The following is a 21,070-nucleotide window of genomic DNA, read 5'->3' as shown; positions in this document are numbered from 1 at the left end:
TGGATAACAAAACTTTACAGATAAAGTTGGTAGATGGCAGCACGTGGCAGATCTAATTCTTAACAATTATAAATAAGTTATTCAGAGTTTTGTAAATATAAAAAAATATTAAGAAGAAAGAATGTAGAGTGTATTTATTTTTATTATAAATTTATTGGGATGCAAATGCTTGAAGAATGAATGGAAAAATAGTTGAATAGATGAAAGAAGAGTACATAAAAATAAGCATTTGTGTAATTCGTAGAATTCCATTGAATTCGGCGTCTAATAGGACCGTCTTAAAGGATCCACTGAATACCTGGGTAATTGAATTTATTGTAAGACTACTCGGGCATAAACAGACAAAATATTTTATTTATATTTATTTAAATACCCAGGAAGAAGTATTTTGGATAGTATTAAATAATATTAAAAATAATATTTGACCACACCCGAGATGAAGAAAAAATAGTTTTGAAATAAGAAACAATTTTTTAAAATGAAAACCGTCAAGTAATTGCGTGAAAATGATATGAGTATTTAATAGCCGAGAAATAATCGTAATTTAAGGATCTGTGAATAATTTTGAGTGTAAAAAAATTATAATTATTCTTATTATTATTATTATTATTATTATAAGAGTAAAGAAGAGTCTGAGGAGCCGACTTGGGATTACGAATAAGGGAGTTTAGAGGTTTGGTCATTATTATTAGCGCCGTCGGCATTTATCCAACAAGAAGAACCAGCAAACTCCTAGGAACCAGTTTGGAGACTGAAAATTGCAGGCTCTTGGGCAACCGGCCGGCCGACACGATGAAAGGATTCGCTCCTCTCTACTTACACACGTCAGATCATCACCAATTCGACCAATTCGATCTTACACACAACTCAGACAAGAGTACACCCGACACCGCCGCTGATGATCGTTTAACAATCGATCGATATATGACGACTACGCTTCTCCATCATCATCATCATCATCATCATCATCATCTTCTTTGGGAGGCGTTGCCCAAGATATCGATCAAAGGTATGCTCCTAACTTTCGTGATGGAATTTTTCAAACCTTTTAGATAATTATCATCTTCTTTATCACTTCTAATTAAATTTATTGCTAATTATAAAATGAATATGTCAAATTTGCCAGATTATAGGAAAGCCGAGCCATATTTTCTTGTTTGTATGATAAGAAAAAATGTGTACCATTCTCTTTACTTCTTAGAAGACAAGCTTGCTCAAATATCAGCAGCGTCTACTATAAAAAATTAAGATTACCTTCTTGTCTACTTTTTATTTTGTTACCAGATTATTTTCTACTTCCTAGAAGACATTCTTCAGACCATTTCTTATCTATTTTATTTTACTTTTCACACGTTCCCATTTAATTTATTTTCAAACGATGATTAAAAAGCAATTGTAATTATTTTAGTAGTTTTTATCTTAAATCAAGAAGAAAATTACTATTATTATTTAATATTAATATTGAAATGATGCGTATATGCTAATATAAAAATAATAATTGCTGGTACAAGATCACCAAGTGGAAAATTAATAAAAAAGTAGGATATATTGGATTTATAAAGACGGTATTAATATACAGAGCTACTGAGATTACAACTAATTTAAATGCAGACACAATAAAGCTTGATGAAGTGTTTCCGTATTGTCGACTGGACAAATATTACATTATATTATTATATTTAATGTTTCCTGATGCGTTACCGAAGAATATAAAAAATCTTTAGTGCATCAACGATGTGTGACCTGGTTGTAATAACTCGTAACTCATAACCCTATGTGTAATTTATTTTAGTATGTATGTTATTTTTCGAATAACAATCATCGTTAGCCATTATCGAGTCACAACTTACGACAGCGGAGTTTTCTTATCATATATATTTCACCAGAGTAATCCTACACCACAATATACTATAACTACGGTATCACATACCTACATTTTAAAACTCGGGTACGCACGCATCGGTTGATAAACTTGACAATTCTGTTACTGATACGGCATATGTGCATTCGTCAGTTAAAACTCCACGTAAATTTTAATTGTAAAAAAACTTCGAGGAGTAACTGAGTCATGACGTACATTAATTATCGTCAACTGTAATATTAGATAATTTATCAATAAAAAGATCCATTTTGTAAAGTGTAATGTGAATGTCCTTTTAATACAATAATTAATGCAATTTTTTAGATAATATTAAATGGTAGAATAGAATAGTTAGTAGTTAGTTATTGATCGATGGATCTGATGAAAAATGGCGGAAGAGATTATCAAGTATTGGCGGTAGATCGATCCCACGTTTTTGAAAGCTTTTATGAAGACCCGGAATGCGGTTTAAATAACTCGATGGATAGAATAAATATATATCGTCGCCTGGATTTGAAGATGAAAGAGATGAAGTAAAGAAAATGAAAATAAAAAAGAAGATCAAAGAAACTGATGGGCTATATCGATCATCAGTTGGTGGTATTTTATCCCACTACCACCGACGAGGGTTTTGCTTGTCGCAAATAACTTGGTCATCGGCATCAGGGAGTTTGTTTCAACATCACCGGTCCAGTTGTCTCGTAATTGTCGAGCAAGTGTACTTAACTCGTAAAAGATTTAAGTTTAAGGTAGCGAGACATTACAACGTGATACGAATCACTCATTTGTCTGGAATTAATTGATTTTGAATTTAATCTTTTTACGTTTTAGAATCTTTGAGAGAAATTTACTAAACGGTGAAATTCAAGCTTTTTTCCCACATATTTTAAAATTGTTTTTTATTTTTGAAGCAGACATCGGTTAGCGACAACCACTTCAATTTCTATAGGAATAACCAGTATTAAAAAATGAAATAAAAAATAAAAATAGGTATTCATGGGTCCTTGCTTCATTTGAGGCAGGATGCCTCCCTGAAGTGGCGAGATTGGATACCCATTAGGCAGAGAACAGTGAAGAAACAGCTCTACTTTACATTTCATTTTTTTTTTTTTTTTTTTTTTTTCAGCCAGCAGCCGAGTTTTATGTGCTGCTGCTGGATAGTGAAAGACGTTAAAGTTTATTGTTCAGACTTAGACAATGTTGGTCAGCGGGAATAGCTGTTATGTTGGCTCTCAGCTCTCGGCTTCGGTTTTGTTAATCCTCTGCAGAACTTTTAACTACCTTACTGTTGACAACCAGTCATGCTATCCTGGTGGTAAATAACCGAATCACTGTTCAGAGCGCCAAACTCAACAAACAGTTCTTGGAAATCCGAAAACCGAAACACGAGCCGCTTTGCTTTGCTACCAATATATAAAATTTATTTTTTAATTATTACTTTTATTACATAGAATTTTTTTCAATTAATTTTGTAAGAATTTATCGTTAAATAATATTGCATTAAATATATTTATTGAGCAAGACAAGAGCTTGAGTTTTTTCAGATACGAGAGTATGTATTTCCGTAAATTGATAAGAACCAAGAGCGATAGTGCCGTTCAGTGAATAAAGTATGGTTTGGTTAACGTTAAAAAAAAAACTGAATCAATGTTCTCATCAGAGTCTGAGCCCGAGTTTAAGAAATAAATAAAAACTTAAATAAAAAATACGAGATACGGATAAGAAAAATGACGTGAAGATGACAGCTGGTGAAAAATAAATAGTTTTACTTTTTTATTTAAAGATCGGCGCCATTATGTCCGACGATCTATGTTTGTGTGTGTATTTTTTTTACCGCATATATTTTATTACAAAAGAAAAATAAAAAATAAAAAAAAAAAAAAAAAGGATGACTTTAAAAATATAATTATTTAATTTTGTAAACTGGTGATGACCGTGATGGTATTTAAAAATATTTAAAAGGACACGAAGGAGTTTTAGTTTAAATAAAAAATACCTAAAGCCGGTTGTTCAGGTAGCCACCTAATAAGAATAACTGCGAACTAGATTAACCAGTAAGGGAGAGCCTTCGTAAGATAATATTAAATTCTTGACTAAAGTTTTAACTTAAATAAATCGGAAAAGAACTCTTAAATTTTTGTTCAAAAGAAGAGAAGACAGCGGACAAGTAGATAATGAGTTGGTGCGAAGAGGCAAGGAAGTATCACCCAGCCGGTGAAGTAGTCGCGGAAGAGAATCCACAGAAATTAAAGTTCCGAGTGCAAGATTATTATTCCAAGGTCAAGGATATATATCTGTATTGGATAGGATGTTACTACATGTGTGTTAAATGTTGGCTGTTGGCTGTTGGTGGTTGGTGGTTGTGTGTAAGATTGAGCAGAAAGAGGACCTGTTACCTCCCGCGTCGTTAGATTCCAGATAAACCGGCGAATAGCCAGCAACATATGCCCATCAGTAACAGTGGCGGGCAAAGTCTCAGCCGGTTCCTCTTTCTCTCGCGGAAATTTAGGTGGTTAAAGGGGCAGACTCATCCTCTCCATTCTCAATTCTCGATCCTCGGCAAATCCCGCCAAGGTCTACTCATCCTCTGCGTGCCTCAGAATAATCAGGTCTAGTCTTCTCTGGTATGGTAACTAAAAAGAATGGAAAAAAAAATAATCCCAAGATTAATAATTATTGTACTATTTAATTCCAAGTACAGATAATATGTTAATTCATTATTTGGCAATGCAAATTATATTAAAAATAAAATCCTCGTACAGCAGGATTATAGAGAAGGAGTGTTATTGGTATTCTGGTCGTCTAATTCGAATAACTACTGGACGATCATGAGCACGTTAATCGCGGTGGTAAGATTATCTGCAGACAGACAGACAGACAGACAGACGGACGGATTGTTGGAGACTTGGACTGGTAAGGCACACGCGAAAAGTATCAATATTATGCTGGAGTTGCTGATGGAGTTGTTTGCCTTTACGTGGAAACGATTGACACACAGGATGTTTCGGCTCGCGGCAGGCTCGTGATGGAATTGCCGAGAAATTACCCAAGGATAAGGTGTTGTTTGCGATAAAGAGGGAGTTAACTTTACGGAGAACGAAGACAACACCATCAGACGAGACCAGACGATACGATACGCCGGTTAAATAAATAACAAAAAATCTTAAGAATGAGATATATATCTCCACTGTGTACTTACTGAACACCAAGACAAGAGAATGACGACAACGGGTAGTCATGTGCTTTACTCTCTGTCTACCTCGTGATTTGAAATCGAGAGTGACCGAGTCGAGTGCTACTTACTCGATGTGTTGATACTCCCGCCTTGGTGTCAACTGCTATTGTATCATTCCAAGTGTTTATGTAATCTCGAAAATTTAAACGCTTCAATTGATTCATTTATTTATTATCTAAATACCAATGTATGTGAATAGCTAATGAATGAAACTGAGATTCGAGAGTTGGAGACGGTTTTAAACGGCTGCAGTTGAAGGCCATCCTCAAGCCCGACAGTAGATTTACGTTCTACTGGTATCGGCGAGTAGGGAGTCTTCAACGGCACGGTAAAAAGATTAAAAAATTTAAAAAAGGACCTGCCTGTTATTTAAATAACACCAGCAAGTGCTGTTTTGTAGATGGACCTCGCATACCAGACGTACTCAATGAACTGTGAGAGCTGTAAAACCCCAGTATGGAGGAAAGAGAACCAACAAACCAACAGAGTATTAATGAACTCGTCTCATCTCTCTCTGACACTTGTTCTCCATCTTTCCGCACGTCTTTCCTCTACTCGCTCGATCCTCAAAATTTCTCTCGGATTAAGTGATGACGATCTTTGTTACTCATACCCATTTATTTTTTAACTTATTTATTGTGATTTCCTAAAATAATAAAAAAAAAAACCCCATACCACCATTTTTATTGTCTATATCAGTTTAATTGTTTTATTTTAACGATAAATAAATAGTATACTTAACAAGCTGGTTTATCTTCCGAGATCTAGCGATGGAATTATTGATAAAAGGGTTCCTACCCTGGTAATTATTGACAATACCCACATAATTCCGAGGTGAGTGTCTATTTTTATCATCTGCTGCTGATGAAACGACAGTTTTTCCGATAATGCGCGTGAGAAGAATATTATTTTATTTAATGACAAATAATTAAATGATCGATAGGTTTTAATTATTGAGAGGAGTAAAGAGTACATAGTATACAAGTAAAGAAAACATAAGCTTTGATGTAGCTGTAATTGAAGCAAGAAGTGAAGTTTTGCAAGAACAATCTGGAATGGCGCTGATGAAGATTCTTTAATAATGCGTCTGGATGGTCGAAGCAAGATGGACGATGGAAGTTGTTGGGTTATGCTTTATAGGGTGTAAGGTATTCAACAAGAAGAAATGAAATATTCCCAGTGACATAAGCACGGTATGATTTATTATCTTGGACAACATCTTATATCGATTAATTGCTGTTTAATTAAACTTTTTGAACCATAAGGATTTAATGTCATGTTTCAGTGGCATATGTCCTCTGCTGAGAGTTATTATAAATAATATTCTTTGGCGAAAATAATAATGCCGACTATGGTTATTCTCTTGTTATGGTGATATTCAAGGCTACGGTATCGCCAGTCCGTCCAGAGAACCAGTCTCACTGTATTATTATTATTATTATTATTATTATTATTTCTGTTGTTGTTATTATTTTACTATGCAAAGGAAGTTTTTAAAATTTTTTGAGATTGATTGAACAAGACCAAGACTAAAAGGTAAAAAAATAAAAGGCGCTATAATACTTTTAGCAGTGCGTGTGTCGTTATTTACATGCTTCAATCCAACAGGTGGAGATTATACATTTATTATTATTATTATTCGTCTATATGAATGTAATTAACCACAATTCCTTCAGAAAGTCTTCACCCCATTTCCTCAGAGCTAGCAGGGCCAGAGGGGTTGACATGAAATTAGCGGTGTCTTGAGACACGAACAACACACGGTGACCGCAACTACTACGTCTTACACATTAGGATTGAAGATGAAAAGACATGGCCAGTCTAGTGTGACTCCTGAATTACACTAAAACGCCGGAAGAGCAAGGATTTTCAGAGCTTTATTCTCATCCTTGTTAAACTTAAAATAACTAATGTAAATTGATTATCTGAATTTTAAAACTGAATTTCTCAGTAAAATCGTTACACGCAGTGACACTTGCGTCAGGATACTCTCAAGAGAATTTGATTTTTTAAGGATGTAATTTAGTAATGAAACTGTTTTTAGTCCCTTTGTCATATCCGCAATGAACAAAAGGATACCATATGGTATTTTTTACCGGTGTTCAATTATTACCGGGTACCAGAGGAATGAAAGCGATGATATTATCAAAAAGGGGGGGGGGGCATAAATATTCGTCAACGGGTCAAAGGAGGCGATTATGACTCTAAGACAAAGTAACTTTGTTTTTGTTCTAAAGAATATATTATTTTTACTTCAACAAACAATTAACTTCCAGGAGAAACTCTGAATCACTCTAAAAATTTATCTTCAGTTGTGTTTTATGTTTACTATTATTCTTTTCCTGGATCTTGGACTAACCAAACACCTGTCGGTAGATATCTTGACAGGCGTAAAAATAAAAACTCGACTTTACAACCCAGGCTAGACTAATAACCGCCTTTGTCATTCTGTACGGTCTGGGTGTCCTTAAAAAGGACAATTGATAGTTAATCAATTAACAGGTTAATTATTTTGTATTGAGGCGAATTTGAATGGATTATTTGGGGTCGTCTTCAAGGACTCTCCCACGCAAAAGATGCTTTTATCCATTTATGTCTTTACTTTCTCACAACTGGGCCTGATTTTTCTATGTAATGGTATTACATTCAGGCGATGGGAGCTGGCCAGGGTGAATAAAATCACAAACAACTCGCCAATAGCCCTCTAGTATATAGTATATAGTATATAGTAGTAGTACAGGATGAATCCGTACAGCAGTTTCCTTACTATACCTTTCGTTAAATTTAAATGCTTCATTGAAGTCTCTCATGAAGCATCGAATGCCAAGTCTTAGAAGTACGTGGGAATATATATCATAAAAATCTCTTATACTTTCTTATGGTGTATAAAATATCTTCACACAGACTCACCATAGAAGAAATTGGGCCTGAGAAATTTAGCGGGTCTCAAGGTAACTAAATTCCTATTTCCTCTTATTTTATATCTTCAAAAATTATCTTCAAAAAATACAAAAAAAAAATGTTTTTTCTTCCCTTGCAGGCATTTTGAAACAAGTATTTATAGAATTGCACATAAAAAGCGGTATGTAGTAACAATAATGATAATAATTTTGGTAAAACAAATGTGTTGTACATTTAATTCTTTTCTTCTTATTCAAGTTAACATAAATTTTTATGTACGACAATAATTTACATATAATGACGGCATTTCGGCGGATGTTGACACTCCTATCCATACAAAATATCCATGCATGATTTTATAAGCTACCATCAATTGCTCTTTAAGAATACACATACCAAATTTTTTATTTTATTTTTTTTTTCTAGGATCCACCGTGAACGGACTAAGCAAAATTAAAGAACCCACTTGAGCAGTCTATATACATACACAGTGTACTCTACTAAAAAGTATTCCAGCGTACTAAACCGGGTTTAAAAAATTTAAAAATAATAACACATATGTATATCATATATTACACATATAAACAGAGACTAGAAATATGTTTTCTATAACTGAAGTTAAATTCACAGGGGTGGTCCCAAAACTACAACAACCACATTTCACTAGCAGTACCAGTACCAGTACCATTAAAGACCGAGCTAACTCAATGCCGATGGAATCTCATGGGAACTCTATACGATGTACAATCTGACGGGTGAGTCCTCAAGTTTCGTGGGTAAAAAATCTTTGCTTTTCTTTATATATATATATATATTAACAGATTACTTAAACACTTGTGAATAAGTTAAATAATATTTACACTAAATTTACACTAAATAAAAAATTTTATTATTTCTTCTTCTAATTTTAAAAATTAATAAAATTTTGCTTTATCAAATAATTACTTTTGTTAAATTGCACTGTACTTTTTTAATTATTGACGTTTTTAAAGATATAAGCTCATCCCGATGTTATACTCATCAAGAGCTTTCATTTGAGTACCCACATGCATTTTCATATATTTTTCATATATTCATATATATAAATATATTAAAAATATATGAAAAAATGATGTGGGTACTCAAATGAAAGGTCTTGATGAGTGTAACTTCGGGATGAGCTTATATTTTTAAAAATGTCAATAGTGACACAAGATACAAGGTCATTTCTTAATTTTCTTAAAATTTTGCTTATTTTTTTAATAATATAGATTAGTTATTCAAGAAAAAAGGTAAGAATTATAAAAAATAAATATACCTTAGTGTTAATTCATTTGGAATTGTTTTATTATCAAGACAAGAGATGTTGAAAGTTCCCACCATATTATTCCAGTCGCAAATCCCCGAATCAGATAGTAACTCAATACTACACTATGGGAGGCAGGTACAGACAAAACGATGTACCTAAAAACGCGTTTGGCATCACGATAATAATTCCCAAGAGAGTGCACAGGGTTGAGAATAGAATGCGTGCAACGAATGATCATCAAACAAAGCCAGATGCCTGACATGCACTCGCTCCCCTAAAATGACAACCGATGCATAACTGTGGGCACATTTTAATACCGAGTACGAGGTAACGATTTACAATGACAACAAACCGGTGCAGCTCGATTAGTATGGGAATTTGGGGCGTTATAGAATTATCACGATTGACTCTAGTCATTAGTTATTTTCACAGCGACGCCTACTGTTGATTCAACAGATTATTCTCATTTGTCAGTTGTATTTTAAATCCAACCGAAAAAAAAACACACACTGGGATACTTTTGTGGTGACAATAATCGGAGAAGAGCCAAGATGTGACAATTCTCATTTAGACAATTGGCAATTTTCGACGCCGAATATCCGTCGGAAGTTGCGCCCACCACTCGTACTCGCTCTTGAGGATATCAAATTGTTAATCCAGATGATAAATTGCAACCGTTGTCAGCTAAGTTGGTCGAGGATGATGATGGTGGTAAATACATCTACATATATGACTATATCTAAGGACCGCACGCAGTAACATTACATCGGTCGCAGACGAATTTATTGGGCATGCCACGAGCGTCTTCCGTTCACAGGCAGAACAGTTGCGGTCAAGTTCAACCTACTAGATATATCATAATCGTCGCTGGATGATCAAGTAAGCAGGAGACTCTAAAACGACGACAATCGTCATGGACTTTGTACTCCTCGATTCTCTTTCATTCACAGAGAGTTATCATCAAACCAATGGGTCACTTGACTTATTATTTTATTTTATTTTTAGTCATCTATTTAAACAAGTTATCTTTAAGCGGTTACATAATACAATATAGAATAAACTCCCTGCTGTGTGGTATTTAACAAAATGTAACCAAATTAGTGGTACATACTTTTCGTATGTGTTAATTGCTTTTTTTTTTTTTTTTTTTTTTTTTTTATAAAAAAATAATTAATTTTTTTTTTCTCCTGCAACACATAAAAATTCCAGAAAATTATTTTTCGGTTAAATTTATTCTCTGCACTGGATAGCTCGCTCGAGGTATTTTGATGAGACAGCTTTACGTAGAGGTTTAAACGTTCAATGAATAGCCCGTGTAAAGGGGCTAATAATTTTTAAAGGTATGCAACGATTATTTTAACGCTTTGCCCATAATCCGCCTCACTAAAGTATATTTTTATTATTAGTATTTTTTTATATTCCATCAAATAAATTACTCATCAGATCGGTGGTTTTATTGCGCTTCGCCGAAATTTCTATTAATTATTTATATTTTCGTTTAAATAATGTAAAAAAAATAATTATTGTGAAATATCGCAACCTCTAACTGTACTCGATAATTAATCACCGAGTTTCTCTGTCGTTTATGCATAATTTAATCCACTGGTAGCCAAAATTTCATAAGAATCGAGATAGAAGAGACCAATTTTGTTTTATGAGACTGGATAATATCTAAGCGAGCAATAATTTACCCGAAAATATAATGAAATATAAATTATAACAAAGTAAAGTCAGAGAAACTATGTGGGCTGATATCAGGGCACCCTCATACTTTATTCACGGTCAAAATTGAGTTCACGTACTCTAATCGATTGCACACGTGTCTTGACTCTTTAACAAATTAAAAATTAATAGTTTTAGGTATAAATTTACAAGACAAGATAAAAGTAAAAGATTTATCTTGGAAGCAAGAGCCTTGAATTTTCCTTTACAATAATCGGGACATATAACACGATATTATATATGATAATAACCTGACCTGGGTTATTTTGAGAGTGACTGAGCCGTGTGACACGTTGTTTTACCACAACAATATTTAAATACCGAGAATCGAAAGAATAAACTCTTAAAAAGGTTGTTACATAGTTATTGTTGTTATTTTTGGTAGTGGTTAATTCGATCTGAGAGTATTTTATTTAAAAAAGCCGGTGTTGGGTCTACGGGCATAATTTTAAAACTTAGCATAACTTTGTCGGCGGGTAAAGTCGTTTGAATATAAAAAAACTATTCAGTGTGTGAGAAAAGAATTTTTTTAGCATTTTAAATTTTAAATTTCTAGCCGAGTATCTACGGAATAAAATACAGTATTTAATAATAATGAATTAAATAGATAATATACGACAGATAACTAAAGCTTGTGTAAATTAATAAATAAAATTTATTAAATAGAAAAGAGTAAGACGCTGGCTGATTGGAGTCATCTGGAGGTGAAAAACCAGCCACGCGATCAGCACGTGCCTTATGCTGTATGCCGTTGACTTGATAATAATACTTATGCACCCCAATGGCAACGTACTGCCGTCTGCACTCTGTAGTCCTTCGAGTAAGACGGTTTAACACCGACAGTTATTAGAAAACTTATATAAAATAGTTACTAAGGACCTAAAGACCCCTGGGTCTTGTTCTCCGACTGTTATTATTTAACAAGAGTTGAACTTTAGGGTTGTATTGGGGCGAGTATTCCAACGGCCAGTAGATCCTTTCTGGCGAAATTAAAAAAATATCAACCGAATTTTTTTTTGTGTAAAATCTTGAAATAAAAAGAAAAAGTGTCGAGATATTTTATTAAAATAATTGCAATTATTTAGCGTCGCGTGCCAAGCCACCTGTCTCGGCAAGAACCGTCTTTAAGAACTGGATAATGTCTTGGGTCTTGAGGATAATGCACACTCTCAACCGCTCAAGTACTCTTACGACGGGAAAAACACCTGGCTGCGGGTTACCGAATAATAATATAATAATGTCAAGCCCAGAGTTTTACAAAGCTCCAGCTATTGAGAGTGAAAAAGTTTATTTTAAGTGCGAGGGGAGTAATATAGAATGGAGACGGTCATTAAGCGCATAGACACCCGCGATCTAAAAGACGATGTAACGCAACCACCTGGCACGAGCCAACGGATTCTTCCAGTTAAAACTCCAGCTGGCAATTGCTACTGGACACAATATTAATTTCATCTGGTTTGCGATTAATTGTCGAGCGAAATGTTAAACACAGATCATGCGGGGTAATCTTATTAATCCAGAGTTTGTTTTTTCGTGAGAACTTTATCGAAGATTATCTTAACAGCTGCTGGTAAAGTGTATATAACTATTTTTTTTGATTCGCAGCTGTTGCAAAGTGAAATTATTATTTTTTTTTACCTTTTTTTTTTTTTATCTGAAATCGTATATTCACAGCTGGTGGCGATGGAAGCAAGAGTTGATCTTTAAATCGTCAAGTTCAACTTGTTTTCTGTAAAATAAAAAAATATATATATGTAAAATTATTTGTTAGAATGAATAGAATTTTCATTAAATAATGAATTTTTTTTTTTTTTTTTATTTATTGTTATTTTAATAACAAATGAATTTTGTTAAATAATAAAAATAATAATAATGAATTTTGTTAAATTGCACTGTAATTTCTTAAAGAAATAAGCTAATTATGATGTTACACTCATCAAGAGCTTTCATTTGAGTACCCACATGCATTTTTGATATATTTTTCATATATTTATATATATATATATATAAATATGTAAAATATATGAAAAATTGATGTGGGTATTCAAATGAAAGGTCTCGATGAGTGTAACATCGGGATGAGCTTATATTTTTAAAAATGTCAATAATTAAGAAATTATATTGTATTTTGTCAACTTATGATATTTTTATTAAAAATATAAGCTCATCCTGATGTTACACTCATCAAGAGCTTTCATTTGAGTACCCACATGCATTTTCATATATTTTTCATATATACATATATATAATATATATAAATATATGAAAAATTGATGTGGGTACTCAAATGAAAGGTCTTGATGAGTGTAAACATCGAGATGAGCTTATGTCTTTAATAATATCAATAGTTCACGAGATACAAGATAATTTCTTTATTCCCCCAATAATATAGATAACTTATAACTAACTGAAAGTTTAAAATTTTAGACTAAGCTGGCTGAAATTAACTTGGACATATTTCGAGTTACATCACCCGTGCATAACTTTTTACAAAAGATCTCGTCGAGCAACAAAAGTCTCGCCCGTGCTCAAAGAATAATGGATCCAGCTACTTCCAAGGGGAATAAGAAAAGGAAAACGACAGCTGCGAATTTTTTTAATCCACACTCAAGATGTCCTGCGTAGTTACACATCGACTGCGCCACAGTAGATCTATATAATTTTATAAATTATATAAATACGTTTGTCCTAGGATAATATTTTTTGCAATCACTCGGAAAGGTACGTATGTATGATATATATAAAAATAAAATATAATATACGCTTGTAAGAAAGAGAGCGAGCCGACAATTGAATAAAATAATTTAGATATTGTAAGTACGACACCTGGATCTGGATGTATGCATGCAGTAACGGATCGTCCCCTTGGGCTCACAATGAAACGGCTAGACGTGGGCAGTAGTTAGGTACCCGATGTAGCAGACGGAGTGCTTACTGCTTGGTGATGGTGATAGCGGGGCAAAAGACGTTATGTCGGGGCACAACGACGTTTGATCCCTTAGCATCTGCTGGCTCTGGCACGAGCTACTTTTAAGGGTAGCAAATAAGACGCTCTATAGTTATATAACTGCTGACTGCTGACTGCTGACGTTACGCACCGGTTCAACGTTAGTACTTGTTTGAGCCTGTTTTACTTGTAAACCTTTTTACCCTAGAACAAATATTACAAACGTATCAGATAATCGTAGGCGTATAATCGCCCGTAAAATTTATCTATTAAAAAATTAAAATTAATTTAGCAGATATTTGATAATTTAAAAATTTTTTTTTACAAATAAATTATGGCAAAAAAAATTAGAAAAAAAAAATAAAAAAAAATTGAAAATCTAATTTTTTAAAAATCAATTTTTTGGATCTGTGGGGGTCATATCTTTCACCAACTCCTGTGTAATATAATTTAATTATTATTATTTATAATTAGTAATGCTTAATTATTATCATTATTTCACTATTATTATTATTATTATTATCATATATAATTATTTAGTTAATAATTATTATTGTTTATTAGTAATGGTTAATTGATGTAGTTATTATTTAAGTTGTAGATTTTCTACAACGTTATTAAGATTTTCTTAGAAAAGTTTCAGTTGTGTCTCACCACCATAAATTATACCGGATTATAATTTACTTGGTGATGCCAAGCGATTGATAAAGTCTCGTCTCTGCAAGAATATTTTGGGAAATTTTAGTTTATTGTAATTTTGGTGCAATATAATAAAATTCACATTTGCAGCTGGCGAGACCCTAATAAAATGTATTGTAGTAAGATTAAAAATATGTATAAGTTTGTTTGTAAGAAGCTTAAGGGTTTTTCCAAATATTTTTCATAAAAATATCCCAATAACCTACCTTTTTCTAAAAAGCAATTAAGGGATTAAAAACTCTTGTCGCCTGGTCAGCGACCGGACCCATGAGCTCAGTAATTGCTCTATACCTGTACCTCTGTACCTATATCTCTCTCTTCCTCTTTTAACTATACTTCTACTTCTGTAATTTTTACATACTTTCAGAATCTATCCTATACCTAGACCTACTTGTACCTAGTTCCATACTTACGTACAACTAAGTACTCCTATCCTATATATTTTTTCAATACTTCCCTCGAGTACCCCCACCTCCTGAGAGGTCAGAGGCTGGGATGGACACTTTAAGAAAGTTAGTTAGTCCTGGAAACCCATTAGCTTCACTTCACTTTTAAGTTACACGCGTGTATTAATAGTTCGATTTATTTAAATAAAATTTATTAAACTTAAATATTTCTATTCGCTAACTCGTCGCTAACCCGTACTTCCCAAAGATCAAATTTATTTATTAAAAAAACTTAAAAAATAGTCAAGATATTTGATAATTTAAAAATTTTTTTTTACAAATAAATTATGGCAAAAAAAAAATTAGAAAAAAAAATTTACATGTAGAAATTTTAAAAAATTGAAAATCCAATTTTTTTAAAATAATTTTTTGGATTAAATTTATTTGTTAAAAAAATTTAAGAAATAGTCAAGTGACTGCTAATTTTAATGTCATATTAAAAAATAAAACAAGAAAATTTAAATATTAAATTTTGAAGTTTTTTTGATTTAAAATATTTGCAAATTTCTAAATAATTAACAGCATAAAAAAAAAATGAAAAATATAAATTTTAGTTTGTTACTTTTACTTTCTCCCTCTTAAGAAATAATTTTATTCCAATAGAATTCGAGTCTGTAAGGTAGTTAGCATTTCAACAAGCTATTTCCATAGACGTTACGAGCATTTTAATCCCATATTTTAAAACTCAGACCTTTAAATATTCTGCAATATATACATGTATATATATATATATATTTAGGCATTAAAAATTCCACGGCTTACATAACACCGAATATTATATTTCAAAGTTTAAAAATTAATTTATTATGTTAATTAAACAATTTGAATTTATCCATGTGAATATTTATATTATATATTTGAATTAAAAAGGAGCAAACGTAGCACTCAGCGAAATTAAAAATAGTAAATAACTAAAATGATTGAAATGTGATGTCGACTTTTACGACTTACATGCAAACTGTAGTCGGAGAATGCGACTGACGTTAATAATTTTTTTTTTTTAATTCACTTTTACGAGTCAGTTTGCTGAGAATGTATAACAATAATGTTGAGCTTTCAAAACATATATACAACAATTTTATCGTTATTTAATTACCAAGATTTATTACATTATTATTTAAAAGTATAAATAACAACGTAGGTACACAGACAATATTTAAAAAAAAATATATCGTAAATTACTGATGATTAAATAAATATTTTAGCTTTGTGAGGAAAAAAAAAAGCACAATCAGGCGTCTCAATCCTTGAGTATTTTTATTTTCCTTCACAATAGAATATCGACGTAACAAGCTAGCGCGGAGATGACTGCAGTAAGCCGACCTCTAATCATCCCAGAGAATTTACTGCCTCATCCACTGACCAAACCAACAATGAATCCGCCACTATCTTATTTTTATTCTTATTATTATTCCTTCTGTTATTCATTTCGAGGCTTCTTATTCTTTGTCTTACTCATCTGCTTAATAAAAGCCCAAGATCTTGTCTGACCGTAGCCCTGAGCCAAAGGAAACAAACTTTGCTGTTTAAACTGGCGCCTTTTTTCACACTGCGCCATCACGTGCCCGCCATTTCAAGCTAAACGCCATCTTGTCGCAATTTCCAGCCAAGAAATAACTTTTACACTAAAAATTGCTTGTAAAGTTTTTATTTATAAAATTTTTCGTAGGTTTAAATAAAAAAAGCAACCCTATTTTTTCATCGGTACGAAGAAAACTTTAAAAGGATCTCTGTTATGAAAATCCAGAGGTTTCTCCTTTTATTGTTACACTAACCAGAGTTCTGTTATACTCCGTTAAGGTATTTACAACACAACAGGTATACCTATTTTTCTCGGAAGACTTTTCAAAAATTTTTCCCTGCCGTGAGTCATAGCTTAAAATAATAATTACAATATATAACAAAAAATCTAAAGAAGAAACAATGGTCTAATCAGCGTCCTGATTTAATATTTATTTTAAAAGAAAGAAGAGCTTGAAAATGACAAAACGGTATTTTGGAATTAAAAATAATTGACAAAATAAATAATTCGTATAAAGTTACACGGGATTTAAAGTTGAATAGAATTGACAAAATAGAAAGAGGGAGCGAGAGGTTAAAAAAATAAAAGAATTGGCAGAGGAAAAAGCTTGAGGATATCAGAGAGTCTGCTGGTTTCTCGCCGACAATAACGCTGCAGCAGGTACCTATCCTACAGGCATTCCATCAAGATGGTATCGAGCAGGCAAAGGGGAAGGGCAAGGGGTGCTGGGGAGGCCAAAGTCGGACGGCGAGAGATATTAAAGGATGTTGTGCCGCGACGGTGTGGGGCTGGGAGAAGAATCCTGTGGTGTGGTGGGTACCAGGACCATGAGAGCTGAATCTCCCAAACGGGGCTTAGCATCACCACCACCAACGAGTAAGAACCCTGCAGATGATCCACATCCTTGCAATTTAAACACATTATTTTCTTTCATCCCGACAACTAATAATTAATTACATTGCCCTTGATTTTATTTTTATTAATTTAAAGAGTTTCCAGGACAATAATAGAACTAGAAAAATGAGCATTTGTTGGAGCAGAGGGTGGAAGGATTGAATGTTATTGAAGATAAAATTCCCCGAGAAAGTCTTTCTATTGAATATAATTTGGAATGGATTGTTGGTGTGTGTAGTGAGCTGGTGCTCACCAGGTTCAGTTGTCTGGGATTTTGGCATCAGCAGCAGGGCGGGGCGAACGGTTTTGGGTAAGACAAGAAACGACTGGGAGTAGATTGCTGGCAAAGGTATGCGACTTGTACGTATCATGTATGTACGTATGTATGTATGATTTTTGGGCTGGTGTGTATATGTGCTACGCAACTTTAGTTTTGTATTTGTATGAGGTAAAGATGAGTGGAGTACGAGTGTGTTTGGTGGTATTGCATTAGTGTGGGTACAAGTACTCCTCCTCAGATTGGTTTAGCTACAGCCGAAAGTAACCCTGAGAAAGCATGGGAGAACATGGGACCTGTCGGGCCACCTTCGCAAGGTGATTCACTGTCCAGTCGGCAACCAGTCGTGCAGCTCGCCTTTTTTAATTGATAATAATCCAACTAGATCTTTATAAATATGGAGAATTCAGAAAATAACCTGAAATAATTAATATAAGCCATAATAATGGAGGAAAAATTTTAAACAGAATAATAATAATAATGTAACTAGTTTAACATACCTGTTTTAAGGATTTAAAAATAATTTTTATGTACGAGCTGTACGAGGTGAGAAACAGAGCGCTATCAGTCGTACCTGCTATTGACTAAAGACTGACAGTAAAATAATTATTTGGTGAAGAGTTAAATAAAAGGCAAGGACAGCGCAAGGACCCCCGGTGGAATGTACAGCCTGAAAAACGATACTCACTCGGTCGTTAGTGGGTTCTTGGTATTAGAGATTTAATTTATTCGAAGGTGCCTGCGAACACACCGCGAACTGATTTCGTGACCCAAACTTCTCTCCTTCCCGCGATCCCTAGACACACATACCTACACACACTAACACAAAGAGCCTTTAAAGCACCGCTGAATCTTTTTTCGATGAGAAATGACCCTGGTTTTTAATTCCCAACATGGCAATTAAATTCGAGCCTGCTTACATAATCCGGAATATCATTTTTAAATTAACAAAAATTATTTAGAAAATACCTTTAATTTTATAATACTTGTTAATTACCGGATAGTAGTTTCATTAACGATCCGAGAAAATAAACAATCTCTGATACGTATATTGTGTTAAGTATCAGACTCAGAGATACTCTTTTAGGCTCTGCTCTCTGACAATACCTGATTGTTTCTGTTGTCTGATGAGGTGCAAACTTTCGCGCCAACATTTCCTGTACACATACCGGTGATAATTATAATCTCCGTGAGAAACCCGTGGTTAAATTTATTCAAGTATTTTTATTTTTTATTTCCCCGGACAAATACTCTGAGCGAATAAATGAAATTAATAATAACAACAACAATAATTACAATTACCTCAGATGACTAATAGCATGTGTGTGAGTTTGAAAAGGTGTTAAGCTGAAAAATGATGAGCGCATCATCATCAGCGGCATACATACATCAAGATTTGATTTACGCATCGAGTCATTAAATGGTATGTGTGTATTGTTGGATTATGACTCTCGAAAATTAGTTAATAAGATCTTAATTATAATAATAATAATAATAATAATAATAATAATAATAATAATAATATTGATAATAATAATAATCAGGGTTAAAATACCTGGAAAGCCCTTTTGAAGGTCACTTAAATCTGTTGGACGTTGGACGGGTCTACTACTGCCAAATACTCCTTTTTTCTCTGTCGTACTTTTGGAATAAGGTACGTCTGGTTCTGGGCGATTGTGTATTGGCGTAGCCGACGTGGAATGTGGTCCTGGTAGGGCCGAGAAGGGGATCATTGCGTGGTCCTGTGGACCTGTGGTCGTGGTGCCGCCACCGCGGCTCTCTCCTCTATCTCATTTTGTTGAACGTAATACCACGAGCACCACGAGCGGACTACGACCAGGAGGATCACCACGGGTCCTACACACACTCACCTAACATCGAACATGGATCCTGATGATCAAGTTAGAGAGCAAGGTATACCTATACAACCTATAGAAGGTAGACCCGATTTCTCCTAGCAGTATGTTTCTCCTTCCCTCTACGGTTTTGGCACTCCTAGTCCCAGTATGCCAGAGCTTTGGGCCCCGGAGGAGGGGTACAGACCTCCAACAGTTGCCCAGGGAGGTCCTCGCCCGCCAAACGAGCTTTATCCCCACAGACAGGCCCAAAATCAGCATCCTCTGCTCAGCAGATCAAAAACAAAGCTTTTTTTCAGCTATTGTTGTTATTTTTTATTCCAAATCAAATTCTTTAGCCTTTGTGGCTTTAGTCCTTGTTATTTCTGGACCAGAGATTGGGTGTAGGGCCGCGCCCGCTTCTCACCCTTCGATCTACCGGCACAATCAAAAAATTTTATCGATCCATCAGCCCGCTCTTGTTGTTCTTGTTCGCTTTGGCAGATTCTTTTTCGCCCGTGGGAGTCAAGGGTCAAGGGTCACCTCTGCTCCCGCTGCTATATAACAGCGTGTCTAAATTCAACAACTGATGGTACCTCCATAAAAATAAACGTTGCAGTAAATGTATTTCATCGCTTCTTATTATCTGCAACACACAATTATTTTTAAATTTAATTTTTATACAATAATTTTAATCAATAAGCAGAAAGAGGAACAGAAATTCTGGCGCCAAATAAGAATTTCAATTTTTTTTTTTCGGATACAATAAATGGCTCGAAAAAAAAAAACGATTTAAAACCTCGAAAAATAAAAGCAAAGGCAATAACAATTTTGACAATATATATTTTTTAAAGACAACATATAGAATCGCGTGCATATAAGCTGATGGGTATTTGGAGCTCGAACCACCAAGCATGTCTGGACCACCGGCACTTATACGAATATCATCATCCTTTCTCTTTCATACGCGGTGGATTTTCACACGATCTTCATGTTTTGGGCCTTAAGCCATCATTTTACGAGCCTGATTTTTTTATTTAACTTTTTCCTATTCATTATAATGTCTCTGTATACGCACACATTGCTATAAAAATTTAATAAATAATATTTTTTATTGTTTTAATTAATTTTTTCCATCAGAACAATAGTCGTGATTGTAAAGTTGTTGGTAATTCTTGGTTACACTAGATGTTCTTTGTCTGAACATTCCATTCTCGACAATCGTCTGCGGTTTGGCGGGAAACAAACCATCAAACCCATCTAAAAATCATCTCCAGCTAGCAGTATGTACTTATAAAATTTTATAATAAATAATTAAAAAATTTATCAGTGTTTTAATTTAGAATTACAGCTTACAAGATCCGGAATGAAAATTATCAGGGATGAAGAATTTGACAAGATGAAGGAACCAGTAATTTATAAGTGCTCAAAATGACCCTCGCG

At 33.8% G+C, this 21,070-nt stretch overlaps 1 protein-coding gene and 1 long non-coding RNA gene across 7 annotated transcripts; one reads left to right on the top strand and one right to left on the bottom strand.

Moving 5' to 3' along the window:
* Positions 1–615: 615 nt before the first annotated feature.
* LOC123271379 (POU domain, class 4, transcription factor 2-like) lies at positions 616–20,415 on the top strand. 6 transcript variants are annotated; one of them, XR_006510852.1, is made up of 7 exons: positions 5,773–5,930; positions 6,040–8,047; positions 8,137–8,178; positions 8,424–8,557; positions 8,628–8,752; positions 13,435–13,728; positions 13,816–13,911. XR_006510852.1 is itself a non-coding variant. In XM_044737684.1 (2 exons), the coding sequence occupies exons 1-2, from the start codon at positions 793–795 to the stop codon at positions 8,465–8,467; spliced, it is 261 nt and encodes an 86-aa protein (XP_044593619.1). In that variant the 5' UTR covers positions 622–792; the 3' UTR covers positions 8,468–8,621. The 6 variants fall into 6 exon arrangements, 1 of the variants encoding a protein (XP_044593619.1); XR_006510849.1 differs by lacking the exons at positions 5,773–5,930; positions 6,040–8,047; positions 8,137–8,178 and adding exons at positions 616–1,009; positions 16,534–20,415 and having other exon boundaries at positions 13,816–14,114; XR_006510850.1 differs by having other exon boundaries at positions 5,778–8,047.
* On the bottom strand, positions 3,794–19,425 carry LOC123271380. The gene is made up of 4 exons (XR_006510854.1): positions 19,348–19,425; positions 13,834–14,158; positions 12,646–12,736; positions 3,794–4,494 (listed from the first exon to the last, which is right to left on the bottom strand). It is a non-coding gene; the product is annotated as an uncharacterized LOC123271380 (long non-coding RNA).
* Positions 20,416–21,070: the final 655 nt, after the last annotated feature.

The sequence above is a fragment of the Cotesia glomerata genome, linkage group LG9, assembly GCF_020080835.1.
Source record: "Cotesia glomerata isolate CgM1 linkage group LG9, MPM_Cglom_v2.3, whole genome shotgun sequence".
NCBI lineage: Eukaryota > Metazoa > Arthropoda > Insecta > Hymenoptera > Braconidae > Cotesia > Cotesia glomerata.
This window is presented reverse-complemented; position numbering and strand designations above follow the sequence as displayed.